Source organism: Neofelis nebulosa, chromosome 2, assembly GCF_028018385.1.
Source record: "Neofelis nebulosa isolate mNeoNeb1 chromosome 2, mNeoNeb1.pri, whole genome shotgun sequence".
Classification (NCBI taxonomy): Eukaryota; Metazoa; Chordata; class Mammalia; order Carnivora; family Felidae; genus Neofelis; species Neofelis nebulosa.
The window spans coordinates 71,378,296-71,394,647 of record NC_080783.1 but is presented as its reverse complement, the minus strand read 5'-3'; the positions used below and the strand labels follow the sequence as shown (position 1 = coordinate 71,394,647).

The 16,352-nt window shown below is 35.6% G+C and overlaps 1 protein-coding gene across 7 annotated transcripts in view; it reads left to right on the top strand.

The window, feature by feature from the left end:
• TANK (TRAF family member associated NFKB activator) overlaps positions 1-16,352 on the top strand; it is a 94,837-nt gene that overhangs the window by 46,561 nt on the left and 31,924 nt on the right. For all 7 annotated transcript variants that reach the window (XR_009257508.1, XM_058715163.1, XM_058715162.1 and 4 more), the window contains exons 3-4: positions 14,805-14,913; positions 15,953-16,071. Coding sequence is in view for 6 of the 7 variants with exons in the window: in XM_058715163.1 (XP_058571146.1) it covers positions 14,805-14,913; positions 15,953-16,071 (228 nt within the window). In the remaining variant the exon portion in view is untranslated. The remainder of the gene's footprint in view (positions 1-14,804; positions 14,914-15,952; positions 16,072-16,352) is intronic.

Below are 16,352 nucleotides of genomic sequence, written 5' to 3'. Positions count from 1 at the left end.
ATCAGCAAAACTAAAAGGCAACCAACAGAATGGGACAAGATATTTGCAAATGACATAGATAAAGGGTTAGTATCCAAAATCTATAAAGAACTTATCAAACTCAGCACCCCCCAAAAAAACAATCCAGTGAAGAAATGGGAAAAAGACATGAATAGACAGTTCTCCAAAGAAGACATCCAGATGGCAAGCAGACTCATGAAGAGATGCTCAACATCACTCATCATCAGGGAAATACAAATCAAAACTATAAGGAGGTACCACCTCACACCTGTCAGAATGGCTGACATTGACAACTCAGGCAGCAACAGATGTTGGCAAGGATGCAGAGAAAGAAGATCTCTTTTGCACTGTTGGTGGGAATGCAAACTGGTGTAGCCCCTCTGGAGAACAGTATGGAGGTTCCTCAAAAAATTAAAAATAGAACTACCCTACGACCCAGCAATTGTACTACTAGGTATTTATCCAAGGGACACAGGTATGCTGTTTCGAAGGGGCACATGCACCCCAATGTTTATAGCAGTGCTATCGACAATAACCAAAGTATGGAAAGAGCCCAAATGTCCATTGATGGATGAATGGATAAAGAAGATGCGGTATATGTGTACACACACACACACACACACACACACACACAATGGAGTATTATGCAGCAGTCAAAAAGAATGAAATCTTGCCATTTGCAACTACTTGGTTGGAACTGGAGGGTATTATGCTAAGTGAAATTAGAGAAAGACAAATATATGACCTTATCATATGAGGAATTTAAGATACAAAACAGATGAACATAAGGGAAGGGAAGCAAAAATAATAGAAAAACAGGGAGGGGGACAAAACATAAAAGATTCTTAAATATAGAGAACAAACAGGGTTGCTGGAGGGGATGTGGGAGGGGGGATGGTCTAAATGGGTAAGGGGCATTAAGGAATCTACTCCTAATATCATTGTTGCACCATATGCTAACTAACTTGGATGTAAATTAAATAATAAATGAATTTTTTTTTTTAATTTTTTTTTTTTTAATGTTTTTTATTTATTTTTGGGACAGAGACAGAGCATGAACGGGGGAGGGGCAGAGAGAGAGGGAGACACAGAATTGGAAACAGGCTCCAGGCTCCGAGCCATCAGCCCAGAGCCTGACGCGGGGCTCGAACTCACGGACTGCGAGATCGTGACCTGGCTGAAGTCGGACGCTTAACCGACTGCGCCACCCAGGCGCCCCTAAATGAATTTTTTTAAAAATGGGTTAGCAGAATGGATTAAGAAATGGAATCCCACTGTGTTATCCTACACAGATAACACTGTGTGTTATCTACAAGACTCACTTTAGATTTAAGCACATACATAATAAGTTGAAAATGAAAGGAGAGAAGAGTCTATGCAAGTAGTTACCAAAATAGAACAAGGGTGTCTGTATTGACATCAGACAAAACAGACTTTACATCAGAGATTTTTATAGAAGATAAAGAGGGGCATTTCATAATGGCAAAGTTATTAGTTTGTCTAGAAGATACAGTAATTATGCACTAATCATCAGAGCTCTAAAACATATGATACAAACATTGACAGTATTAAAAGAAGAAATTACAGCTCTACAGCAACCATCAGAGACTCTAGTACTCTATTTTCAACACTCTCAGTAATGGGTAGAACAACCAGGTTAGAAGATTAATAAGGAAAATGAGGTCTTGAACAGCATTGTAGGCCAGTTGGAACATATACAGAATACCGTACTCAACAACAGTAGAATTCGTATTTTTTCTCAAGTTCATATGGAACAGTATCCAGGATAGCCTGTATGTTGGGCCATTAAAAAAGACTCAATAAATACTAAAAGATTGGAATCATACAAAGCATCTTTTCTAATCACAATAGAATGAAACTAGAAGTCAACGACAGAAGGAAAACTGGGAAACTAAAAATATGTAGAAATTAAATAGCACAGTCTAAAACAGCTAGTGGGTCAAAGAAGAAATCACAAGGGAAATTAGAAAATATCTTGAGACCAATGAAAATGAAAACAACATACCAAAATTTATGGGACACAGTGAAAGCTCTGCCAAGAGGAAGGTTTTTAACTGTAAATACTTATCTTAGAAGAGAGATCTCAAATCAATAACCTAACTTTACACCATAGGAAACTAGACAAGAAAGCACAAACTAAATCAAAAGCTAGCAGAAAGAAGAAAATAGTAGTGATTAATAGTAATTAAAAAGCTGCCAAGAATGCCTAGTACCCAGTAGCTTCATAGTGAATTCCACCAAACATTCAAAGAGGAATTAACACCAGTCCTTCTCATATTCTTCCAAAAATTGAACAGGATGGAACATTTCCTAATGCACTCTATGAGGCCAGCATTACCCTCATACCAAAGCTATATACACAGACACTGCAAGAAGACTGCAGACAAATTTTCTTAAGAACATTGATATAAAAATCCTCAACAAAATACTAGGAAACCAACTTCAACAGCATATTAAAATGATTTTACACCTTGACCAAGTGAGATTTATTCTTGCAATGCAAGAAAGGTGCAGCATACAAAATCAGCGTAGTACATCACTTTAACAGAATGAAGGGGGGTTACCACATGATCATTTCAATTGATGCAGAAGAAGCAGTTGACAAAATTCAACATCCTTTTATGATAAAAACACTCAATAAACCAATAGAAGGAATAATAGAAGGAAGTATTTCAACATAATAAAGGCCATTTATGAAAATCCCACAACTAACATAATAATCCATAGCAAAAGACTGAAGGCTTCTAAGATCAGGAATAAGACAAGGATATCCACTTTTGCCACTTTTGTTCAACATAGTACTGTTTCCAGTACTACCCAGAGCTATTAGACAAGAAAAACAATATCCAAATTGGAAAGGAAGAAGTAAAATTGTTTGCAGACAACTTAATCTTATATCTAGAAAACTCTAAAGATTTCACCAAAACTGTTAGAACTAATGAATTCAGCAAAATTGTAGGATACAAAATCACACAAAAATTAATAACATTTCTATACATTGACATTAAACAGTGTGAAAAAATTAAGAAAGCTTCATTTGCAATATCATCAAAGTAAATAATATACTTTGGAATAAACTTAACCAAGTAGGTGACGGACTTTTACAAAACATTACTGGGAAAAATAAGACATCAACATATGGTGGAAAATTCCATGCTCATGGATTGGATTTACCTTTTACCATATACAAAAATGATCTCAAACCAGGACCTAAATGCAAGAGCTAATACTATAAAACTCTTAGAAGAAATCATAAGGGGAAAGCTTCATAACATTGAATTTGGAAGTGATTTCTTGGATATGACCCCAAAAGATCAGGCAACAAAAGGAAATTAGGTAACTTGAACTTCATCAAAATTGAAACTTTTGTGTATCAAAGGATACTATCAACAGAGTGAAAAGGCAACCCAAGGAAGGTGAGAGAACAGGCGTGCTTGGATGGCTCAGTCAGTTAAGCATCCAACTTTGGCTCTGGTCAAGATCCCACAGTTCATGGGTTCAGGCCCTGCATCAGGCTCTGTGCTGACAGCACAGAGCCTGGAGCCTGCTTCAGATTCTGTGTCTCCCTCGCTCTCTGCGGCTCCCCCACTAGCACTTGCTTGCTCGCTCTCTCAAAAAAAAAAAAAAAAAAAAAAAGAATACACATTAAAAAAATAAAGTATTTGCAAATTGTATATCTGATAAGGAGTTGATATCTAGAATATATAAAGAACTACAACTGAACAACAACAACAAAATAATCTGAATAAAAAATAAGCAAGGATATGAATAGACATTCTCCAAAGAAATTATAAAATGACCTGTAAGCACATGAAGTGATCCTCAACATCATTAGCAGTTAGGGAAATGCAAATCAAAACCACAATGAGATACAACTTCATACCCAACTTCCTTCAAAGATGTGGAGAAGTTAGAATTCTTATACATTGCTGATGGGAATGTAAAATGGTGTAACCACTGTGGGAAATGTATAGTATTTCCTCAAAAAAATAAACATAGGATTACCATATGACCTAGTAGTTCCACTTCTGGCTATGTACCCCAAAGAATTGAAAGCAGGGACTCAAAAGAGATATTTGTACATCCTAACATCCGTGTTCATAGCAATCTTTGTAAGTCAGAAGGTGGAAGCAACCCAGATGTCCATGGATGGATGAATGGATAAACAAAATGCAATATATACATATAATGGAATTTATACAGCCTTTAAAAAGAAGGAAATTCTGACACATAGTATAACATGAATTAACCTTGAAGATATGCTAAGTGAAATAAGCTAGTCACAAAAGGACATGTTTATGTATGATTCTACTTACATGAGTTACCTAGTCAGATTATAGAGATAGAAAGTAGTGGGGTGATTCCTAGAAGCTGAGGGAAGGGAATGGGGAATTAGTGTTTAAAAGATAGAGTTTCAGTTGAGGAAGATGAAAACGTTCTGGAAATAGTTTGTGGTGATGATTACACCACATTGTGAGTGTTACTTAATGTCACAGAACTGTACACTGAAAAATAGTTAAAATGGCAAATTGTACATATATATTTTACCACAACTTTAAAAAATCTGTTGCAAAAAAAAAAGAATTGGTGTGGCCTAGATTCTCTTACTAGATACGTTTTATTGCTATGCTATTCATCTATACAAACTCACCAGCCTTTCACCACTTAGTTGTCCATACTCCAAGCCAGTTTTTCTCATAGTGTTTCTGTGAAGAAGTACACTTTAGGGCTCTTCTCGGGGCCTAGGTGGCTCCACTGGTTGAGCATCTGACTCTTGAGTTTGGCCCAGATCATGATCGCAAAGTCGTGGGATCAAACCCCACATCAGGCTCCATGTTGAGTGTGGACCCTGCTTAAGATTCTCTCTCTCTCCCTCTCCCCTGCTCATGCACATGCGCTCTCTCTCCCTCTCTGTCTCTTACATTAAAAAATAATAAAATTTTAAAGACTCCTCTTTAAGAAGTCAGTGTGCTACATCCATTTAAGAGCATTCGGTCAAAGCAAAGATATCCAACTATTACAAATTAATGAAGGAAACAAAGACAAATAAGGGCAAGTAAGTGATTTTTAAAATATTACTGGCTGAAATTACAAAAGCAGCACATGCTTATTGAAAAAAATGCAAGTAATTCAGGATATACAGAACGTAAAGTGATCGTCTTTTCCCTTACTCTCCAAGGGTAAGCATTGTTAGTAATGTGATATATATTCTTCCCGAACATGTGAATCATATTTTTTTAAATGGAATGGTGCTGATCTGAAAAAGGTTAAAATTTTTCAAAAATGTCTTTATCTTCACCATCATCATCACTAAGATTTATCAAAGCTATGTTTACCAGAGTGCTTTATACAGTCATCTAATTTAATCATTATACAAATCTGGTGAGGAAGTATTATTTTCATTTTTTCAGATGAGGAAAAGAAAGTGCAGAGAGGTGAAGTAGCTTGCCCACAACCACACATCTAATGAGTAATAAAGGTGGTAGAACTGTGATTTGACCATAAATTTTACAAGTATCAAATAACTTTGTATGTAAATCCTCCTAGCTCTGCAAAGTAAGCGTTGTTAGCCCATTTTCAAATGAAGAAATTGAGACTCAGAAATAAGTTAATTTTTTTATGCAAAGTGGCAGAATGTGTACTGAAACTAGGTTTATCTAAATCCAGAGGCCACATTTATTTTACTAACCTAGCAAATCACAGCCCATTCCAGGTACTCAAAGTGTTCTTCCCATTACTATGAATAATCTAATTTGGCTTCCTATTTTCTTGGATAAATCCTTAGTTTGTGTTTAATACATCTCTTATGAAAAGAAGCTGGGGAGTATAAGGCTTACTGTTCGTATTTCTTTCATTCATTCTACAATTTATGATGTGCCAGGTACATAATAAATGCTAGGGATTACAAGATAAATAAAACAGATCATACACTTAAAGGGTTCACAATCTGATATTGCTTCTTCTGTTTGTTGCCTTGTATAAGCATTCATAGGTACCCATGCTAAGAGGTCTTCTGATTTTTTCCAAAGTAGAGTGATGTTTTAATCATAGTAGCCCCTAACATGGGCAACGTTTAATATGCTTACAGAATAAGAGAAGAAACTATTAAATAGAACAGTGGTAGAGTTGGCTTGGTCCTTGAATCAGTTACTGTACAGGGTAACTAATTCAAGAGACCAGGAAGTACTGTGTTTAAATAAGATAAAAGTTTATCCTCTCGTGCAACAGTCCAGAGTAGCCAGGGATAGTGGGGCAGCTCTACCATCCTTCAAATACGGTTTCCCCCTCTGGAATCACAGCGGCCATTCTACTTGTCAACATTTCCCTGCCAGTGAGAACAGAAAGAAGCAGTGAAAAGCAGACAGCTTTCTTTTAATAATGTGGTCCAAAATTTGTACAGGTCACTTCTGTTCACATCCTGTTAGCCAGAACTTAGTCATATGGTCATATGGCTAGTAAATGTATTCTCTAGCTGGATGTGCACAGGTAAAAGTCTATATTACTAAAAGAAAAACTGAGAAGGTATATGAGGGAATAACTAGCAGTCTTTGCCACACATTTTGACTAACTAGGCTAAGGTTTCAAATATCACAAGAGTCTATAATGTGGACTTAAATATTTAATCGACTGTATTACTTATACCAAGTTGCTTCTGATCCATTTCTGCCACTGTTCTGTGGAAGAAACCAAATATATTTAATAAAGACTTAAGTACCCTCTATTGCTTATTTGACCATCTTTCCAAGAGAAGTATCAGTAATAAGTAATTTAAAAATCTGAAAATTTTAAAACTGATTGCCATTTAAAAATCAGATTACAGTATTCATAAATGATTAAGTTTCAGAAAACTTCCTAGAGCGGGTCTCCTGCTTTCCCCAAGATCTTTGCATTATGTAAAAAGAAAATATAAATCTCTTTTGTTGAAAGAGAAATGTGGAAAAAAATGTATTTGTCTTTTCTTGCCGGTTCTTGGTTAAAAGTGAAAAATCAACAATGTCTTATGTGGGAAGGTAAAAATCTCCTTAATTATAAGATAGTTCAGGTGCTTACAAACGAAATTTCCTTTCTTTGTACTGCTAAGAAAGGTGAAGGATACAGAATACTTAAAACCATCCTGTTTGCTAAGTAAAGATCCTCACTAACTAACCAGTCAGTCTATGATGAAGGCCTCAAATAAGACTAAATTTGTGCACTTTTTGTCATAAATTATAAAGCCAAACATTTTTCCAACAACAATGTTAAACCATTAAGGACTGTGTTGTCAGATTGCTTTATTCTAGAGCTAGTCTTGACCCATCTGAAATGTAAAGTGTCAGGCTTATGTTACCTGTAAAAGCTGGTAGACTATGTTTACTAAAGCATAATGTGCCTTTATTATAGGTAGTACTTTATTTAAAAATCCTTTATTTTCACTTAAGATGTGAATGGCCTCATTGTTTGCCACCCTTCTTTTTTTCCTTTCTTTGTTCCCCAAAATCTCTGTGTAAAGTGTGAGTGGAAATGGAGCAATTTACTCTTCTTTCTTTCTACAGAAGCTACTGGTATTAGAATAAAGGTGCTTCTGCTGTTTCTGACTGAAGTTTTATTTCCTCTATTGTACATTGTCAGTACGTTGCCATAGACTCATTTTCTACCTATCAAAATTTAAAATATTTGTATCCTTTGTTCCAGGTTTTTATTTCCAGAAATACGTTCTGTCAAAACTTTTAGACAGGCATGCTAAGGTAGAAGTTCAAGAAGTTATGTCAATAATTAGGAATGTTTAAATTATGATACCCATTCAAAGATATTGTGAGCACCTACTCAGTATATTGTGTCAGGAACTGTTCTAAGTACTGGGTCCACCATGATAAGCATACACGCTGTCTGCTTCGTGGAATGGTGGCACATCTAGTAAAGAATAGACTAGTCAAATAATCTCATAAATGTGAATTTTCGTGGTGCCTGGGTGGCTCAGTTGGCTAAGCAGCCGACTTCAGTCAGGTCATGATATTGCGGTTTGTGGGTTCGAGCCCTGCCTCGGGGTCTGTGCCAACAGCTCAGAGCCTGGAGCCTGCATCACATTCTGTGTCTCCCTCTCTCTCTCTCTGCCCTCCCCGTTCTCTCTCTCTCTCTCTCTCTCTCTCTCTCTCAAAAATAACTAAACATTTAAAAAATTATTTTTAAATAAATGTGAAATTTCAAACTCTGGTAAGTATTAGGAAGAAAAGTAAACTGTTGTTAGAACATCTGTTAGGGAGTTGACCTAATCTAGGAGATCAGAGAAGATAATATTTATGAAGTGATTTTTGAAAGGACAGGTTTGAGGTACTTTCCAAGTAAACAAACTGTGTTACAATGACTCATTGGCCTGAAGAATTGAAAGTATAAGAGAAAAGTGCAATAAGAATCAGGGACAAAACTATGTAGGCTCTTTAGAGGCCATGTTGAGGATTTTTGATTCTTTATTTTGAAAACAGTAGGAAACCATTTAAGACATTTATGAGGGAAGGGTGAGAGAACCCAGTGGGTGTTATGATTATATTTGCATTTTGCAAAATACATAATGGCTGCAGTTTAGACAGTGGATTGGCTGCTACACTTAGGGAGAGCAGTAAGGCTATTGCAGTAGTCTATTAAGGATGTGATGGCTACATTGAAGATAAAAAAGTGGACAGGGGCACCTGGGTGGCTCAGTCGGTTAAGCGTCCGACTTCAGCTCAGGTCACGATCTCACGGTCTGTGAGTCCGTGAGTTCGAGCCCCGCGTCGGGCTCTGGGCTGATGGCTCAGAGCCTGGAGCCTGCTTCCGATTCTGTGTCTCCCTCTCTCTCTGCCCCTCCCCTGTTCATGCTCTATCTCTCTCTGTCTCAAAAATAAACGTTAAAAAAAAATTTTTTTTTTTCAAAAAAAATGGACAAATGTGAGAGATCTTCAGTATGAAAATTGACACTTGGTAATGGATTGGCTATAGAACAAGTAGATGTCAAGGATGGTTATAGCTTTCCAGATGGATAGTGGTGCCCTGTACTGAAAGAAGGAATGCAAAGGACCTGATTTTCCCAGGGGCTGGGGTGGTAGGAGGGAGAAGGAGATGTTGGAGGGAAAAGATCGTCAATTTTGAATATGTAAAATTTAAAATGCTTTCCCAGCAGCACTTGGCGACGTAGATCTAGAAATCCCAGAGAAGTCTGGGCTAGAAGGAGATATTTGAGAGTCTGGAGTATAACCTGCCACTTGGGATGATATTGCTTAAGGGGAGCCTATATAGCAAAAAGAAGACCTTGCTAGAATATACTAGCACAATATACTAGAATATACCTTGCTAAATATACTCACGTGATCTGCCATGGTGGTTATTTAGGGTCTTGGGCTTTGGTGGTCAGGCAAAACCTGGATTAAAATCCCAGCTCCACTGCCTACTAAGAAACTTTGGCCAGGTTTTTTTGTAACTCTTTGTGCTTCAGTTTTCTCACCTGTAAAATGTAGGAAATAACTGCCTCAGAAGATTAGTCAGTTTAACAGCTAAAATGAAATAAAGGTCTCTGATTTTGGTGCATAGTAAGTATTCGGTGAAATGATCATATGATGATCGTGTATTGTTGAAAATTTTGATTGCGGAACAGTTCACAGTTTTTAAGAAGTAGAATACATATACATGTGCACGGAAGTTCCCAAAGGATATAGACCAAAGCATCAGTAGTTACCTCTGAGGAGGAATGAAAGGCATAGTAAAGGGAAAGACTTACTCTTTACCTTGTACATGTGGGGTTTTGTGGTGGTAGTGATAGTAGACATTTTGTTTTGTGCATTTTCTCAACAAATGTGCCACTTTTGTAATTTTTAACAGCCATTAATGGTTCCGTAATCATTTTTGACTATTTTTTCTCTTTGTAAACTTTGAACAACCAGGGCTCTTAGTTTTTTTGCTTGACAGAATGTTTTTGATTCAATGGAAGTACCATACTGTTTTCTCAAAAAGAAACTTCTGAATCCTGGGTTACAATGAACTAGAAGAAAGACTGAGAAACTGGCTTAGAGCATGGGGAAGTTGTGTGGTAAGTCTGGTGACAAATTGTCCATGTTCAGGGGTAATAGAGCTACATGCTATGGTAACAGGTATTATGTAGATACCTTGCTCATTATTAAAAGAAAGGAACTAACATTTGAAAGAGCTTAGTATGTACCACATAATTTATACATGTCATTTCCTTCAGTCCTTCAAGTAAATACCATTTTCATTTCAGGAAGAGAGAAACCAAACCTCAAAAAGGCTAATAAGTAATCAGAACCAAAACACAAGATTGCAAAATAAAAATAGCTTGTCATGGTTTACCATTTGGCATGCTGAGAAATTGGTGGCAGCACTGAGTAGTAGATATTCACATTGATAATTTGGTCTGTCAGATGGCAGGTCTAGGTAAGACTTGATGCCAGGAGGATGGGGGAGGGCAGGGTTTATAACCTAGTTATAATAAGAAAATATAGCAGAGAATGGTTGAAGAATAGGCTGTATAAATCAGGATCTCTGAGTTGCTAATCCTATACAATCTTTTTTTTTTTTTTTTAACTTGAAGTTGATGTTTAGTTTACCCAGAGTTTCAAGATAAAACAGTTTGTGATCAAAGTGCTGTGTATTGAGACAGTTATTATTTAATTGTCTTCCTTCAAGAACTGTGGAGCTTCCGTATTGAGAACATTTGTGGTAGCATTCTACAAAGCTTTTGTTCTCTTTGTTAATCTTGGAACAGTCTGAAAGATTTTTACATTGAGATTCTTTTTTGTTTTAATCCATTCAATTTATTAAATTCCTATTCTTCTTATACCTGGAGGAAAACAGTGGTATTTTTCAGAATATTGAGATTAGTTTTTTTTTTTTTAATTTTTTTTTTTTCAACATTTTTTTTATTTATTTTGGGACAGAGAGAGACAGAGCATGAACGGGGGAGGGGCAGAGAGAGAGGGAGACACAGAATCGGAAACAGGCTCCAGGCTCCGAGCCATCAGCCCAGAGCCTGACGCGGGGCTCGAACTCACGGACCGCGAGATCGTGACCTGGCTGAAGTCGGACGCTTAACCGACTGCGCCACCCAGGCGCCCCGAGATTAGTTTTTAAGGATGAAAAGAGATAATGTTTGACCTTTAGCCAGTATCATCAATGACATAAGGGTACTTGAACTTTTTTCCCTCATCTAGGAAATAAGTGCTTTGAAAAATATTTAAAAAATGAGAATTTTCAGTGTCAGCAATAGGGAAAAAAACAATTTATAGAACTCTTTTAATATTTATAAAACACATGAAAACTTGAGCAGCTGTATATCCAAAATTATAGAGAATATGCTGCCTTAGCTTTAAAGGTAGATTGAAATTTCCCTGGATAAAGGGACAGTTCTAAAGATCATCTTTTTGCTTTGTTTATGATAATCAAGGAAGGCATGTATGGACAACCATTTTTAATAAATTTAAAATGTATACCATACTTGATCAGCATTGTTTTCAGCTTTGCTTTTGAACACTAAGAAAGAATACAGAGTGCATTATGGCACAAATACCTAAGTACCTGTTTACCTCTTCAGATACTGGTAGACCACTTGTTTTGCTAGTCTTTGGAATTGGAAGGAGTGTCAAATACACAGAAGCCAGAGTCATCTTGGCCAGATGGTGTTTGATACAGATGGATGGTTAGTTGTCATGCAGATCTCCTAGTTGGTAACTTGTTGCTGCCATCTGACTCAAAGAATCATTCACACACACTGGCTGTCAAAAGCATCTTCTCTTCTGTCTGTTTTAGCTGTCATGTCTGTGCTCTGTACAGACGTGTTGACAAGACATTGCTGTTGTACATTTTCAATGTGGTTGTTAGTGATTTTTCTGTTTTGTGGGATCTTTGATCGGGCTGGAATGTACTTGGTTTGTAATTGTGTTGTTTTTTAAAAAATACTGTGACAGTGCAACAATTATCTGACCTTTTAAAAGGACTTTTCAGGTTATAAGTTTATTCAGATCTGTTCAGTGAACAAAAAGCATTTAATAAAAAGGAAAGAAACCTTCCTGTTTCCAAATATAACAAATAAACTGAATTCTACTGGTTATTTCTGAATTTGAATCAGTATCTTCTTGTGGACTCTCCATCTTGTAGCCTTGTGGTAAAATCTTTATACTATTTTCTGAGTATGTATTTTCTTTTCTTGAAATGGTACCTTTTTTTCTGATGGTAAAAGCTTCCCTTTTTCTCCCCCCGCCCCCCCCCCAAAAAAGAGAAAGAAAAGATCTTCAGACATTGCCTATCTTTTGCACCCATTTTCTCAAACTTAATTTCCTTTTCTCTTATTCACCTAGTGACCTGTCTCCTATTTTTCCTGTTTCCCTTATAAAGTGTAAGCAAAGCCTTTCTCCATTCTTTCAGGTAACTTCTTAAGTTATTTCTGAAGTCTATTTCTCTGATAATTAACAACTTAATTAACAACTTAAAGTCTATTTATTCAACTAATACTTAGCATCTCAAAATGTGCCACTCTGCTCTACTCTAGAGATACCAGAAGAAAATAGTCTCTGCTCTTGAAGAGGTCATAGTCTAAAGTGAAATCAGAAGTATAGATAATGAGACTAGAATACTACAATTGCTTTAAGTATGTGGAAAAAGCAGTAAGAGAACAAGGGCCATTGTTCTTCTTTTCCCCTGCTGTATTTCCAGAATATCAGTTTTTAATTTATTACAGAATTTGCTTGAGTTTATAAAGTACTTTATTAAGTGGTTTAAGAAATAGTTCAAAACTTTAACTTGAAAGAGTTGTTGATTTTTCCCATCCAGTGACTACATTTTCAGCATTATTCGTTTATTATAATATTTTATATGCAGGTATGCTAAAGTATGTTTTTAAGCCAGAGATAAAAGATGAATATTACCTGGCAGAACCTTCTGACTTGGTTCCAAAAGAAAATACGAGTCCTTTGGTTTTCCATGCAGGTGGGGAAAAAATATATAGTAGGAAGAGAATAGGCTGAAGTTTGAATCACTTACACACTCATTCTGGGCCTATCTCTAACTTGCTAAGTTTTTTATACTGGTTACTTAGTGTCTGGATAATAGAATATTTTTACCTATCAAAACATAGTGATGAAAGAATGGGCAATTATTGGTTAGTATTTATGAAGAGCTTTGAGTTCTTTGGAAAAAGCCGTAAATACACAGAAGTAGATAGTGAGGAAGTAACATCAGCATGTTTGCTGATTCCTCAGCCTGGTAGCTCTGTGCAGCCCAGGTAAATTTAGGTATTACAGAATTTGCTATAGACATTTAAATCCTCCTTTCAGTCAGCCAACTCACTCTTTCTAGGGACTTGGGCATAAATTTATCTAGGAAAGAGATATCTTGTCCTGAGAGGCATGGCCCTAGACTGGATTTTGGTATTTAAGGTTTAGTTCTGAGACTCATAATCGTAGGATATGTGATCCATATGGATTAACAAGATACATTCTTCTATTTGCCATAATAAAGTTTGGATTCCTTTTTTTTTTTAACTTGGATTCTTTATTTCCATTATTTTTTTTTCAACAAGCATGTACTAAATATCTCCTATGTATAAGTTACTTTGCAAAGTTTAATGGGAGTATCAAGTCCTATAACACTACCCTCAGGCAACATGCAAAGAAAATGAACCACCTAAGTTACTTATCAGCTCTGTCAGTTACTCTTCTTTGAAGTGTATTACTTATAAAATTTCACCTTTTGTTTGGCAAAATGTGGTATTTTGCTTTAATTTCCTAAGCTAATATATTTTGGGAATCTAGGAACCGCTATATAATTTATAAAGAACTTTAAGCTTACTGGTCTCCGAAAAGAATAATTTCATTAATTTTGAACTCTGAATTAAAAAAAAATTCAAAATCTAATACTTAGTATGTACTGAAGGACATTCCAAGATTATTAGGACCTTCTTTTATATTCAGGGAATTTACAATTTAGTCATTTATTGTTGCACCAGTGATAAAAATTGATAAAGAATTCTCTGTTATTTGTTGGTGATATTTTTTAAGACTTTGTACTAATTTGGTAATTGTAATGTAGCATTTTCAAATTTGCTTGAAGGTTTGTTAACATCTATATTCTCTAATGCAAACTGCTGTCTTTTTTCATTGCGTAATTTTCACAGCCACTGCAATAAAATAGCAAGATGAATGGATTAAAAATATAAGGGAAATTATGATATTTAAGATATCCAGTAAGGATTAAGCACATATTCTCTTGCTTCTTAAAACTTAATCTGAGAAAATAAGTTTTTGGTCAGTATAATTTTGTAATTTGTACTCATTCCTTTAATTTTCATAGGGTTTTAGTCAGAGCTACTTTCTTTGTGATTTTATACCCTAAGTATAAATTCAGAAGTGTTTTTACTTAAGAGACGTGAAATGTTAACATTTTTTAAGTTACAGGTATTTTTATACAGTGGCATAGAATGATAGAATGAATCCATTTTGTCATTCATGCTTTTTTCGTTGCTGCCATTAAGAACTGAATCCTAAATTACAATTTTTATCCTAACTGAAAGACCAAGAGTTGAACTATTAACTGAAGTTTCTCTAATTAAAGTGACTTTTTAAATTTTACAGTGTTTTAAGTCAATGATGTTTATAATGATTATTACTGTATCGTTGGATCCAGTTTTTGGCTCACAAATAACATGCTCACTACCTGGGAGATGGCAATAGGGCAAACCATATCTATATGTAATTCTTAATGGACAGTAGATGTATGTACACACATTTGTCAGTAAATACAAGGCTGAATGGTTTTTATGTCCACAGACTGAGAACTATGAGCAAAGAATACGTGAGCAACAGGAACAGCTGTCACTTCAACAAACTATTATTGACAAGCTGAAATCACAGTTACTTCTTGTGAATTCCAGTCAAGGTATCTTCATATTTATTTTTTACGTATTTCTTAAACCTCTTGAAGAACAGAAAGATGGAAATCAAGTGTTTCTATTTTATTTCTCCATTGTTTCTCAGTAGTTCTGATATTTTAATGATTGCGGTGCAGTTACATGTTTTCATTTATGAAATGAGTACTTGCCAGGGTGTGGGAAAATGAACATTCTTGTAGAACTCTGTGTTGATAAAACTTCTTAGAGGGCAATTTGCCAGTAAGTAGTGAAAGCTTTCTTAAATGTCTGTGCCTTTTAAACAAAAAATTCAAGTCCTAACCATATGCCATAAGAAAATGTGTGTTCAAATACTCAAAAGATACGTATGTAAGGATGCTTATCACAGTATAACTTCTAATAATGAAACATTAGATATAATGAAATGTTCAACAGTTAAATTATAGTCTTTCATATAATCATCAGCTGTGTAGAAAAAGCGATGATAATAGATGTTAACTTACTAACATGAGACATGTTCATTATATATAGGAAAGAACAAAGCAACAAAAAAGATCCTTGTATGAATTTATATGTATTGGAAAAGAAAAACTGTGATAAAATATAAACTAAAATTTTGACAGGAATAATTCACAGGTCATAAAGGTTGTGAGCAGCTTTTATTTATTTATTTATTTATTTTTGGTATGTCTGCATTTTCTAATTTTCCTATATAAGTATGGAGTAGTTATGCAAATGATTGTCTTAAACAAGAAGTGCATACCTGAAAATACTGCTTATTAAAAGTTTCACTGCTGTTGTTGATGGTAGGCCTCAAAGAGCTTCTAGTTTTCTAGATTCTACATAGTTTTTATACCACTGATTTGGGGAGTGTAGGAGTTTTGTGGGAATGGAAAAAAATCTAAATGGGCAAATTTAAGTTGTCAAGGTAATTTTTATCTTAAGAATTTCTGAAACTCATAGTTTAAAATTTCTTTAAAATTAGGGTTTCTGATTTGTTTTTATTTTTTCAGCTGGTACCAAAAACAGGGATATCCTACTTATATCCAAGAGGTTTTTGTCTTGCAGATAACAGTTTTGGCTATGTTCCTCTGCTTGAAGACAGTGAAGCAAGAAAGAATAATTTGACTCTTGATCAGCCACATGATAAAGTAAAATCAGGAATACCAAGAGAAAAAGAATTAAAGGTAGACTGCACTGCTGGTTTATTCCCTAAAGAAAATAAGAAGTGATGGGATGCCTGGGTGGCTCAGTCTGTTGAGCGCCCAACTTTGGCGTGGGTCATGATCTCGCGGTTCGTGGGTTCAGACCCCACATCGGGCTCTGTGCTGACAGCTCAGAGCTGGGAGCCTGCTTTCATTATTAGATTTTATGTCTCCTTCTCTCTCTGCCCCTCTCCCACTTGTGCTTGGTCTGTCTCTCTCTCTGTCAAAAATAAACATTGAAAAAAAAATTTTTTTAAGAAAAT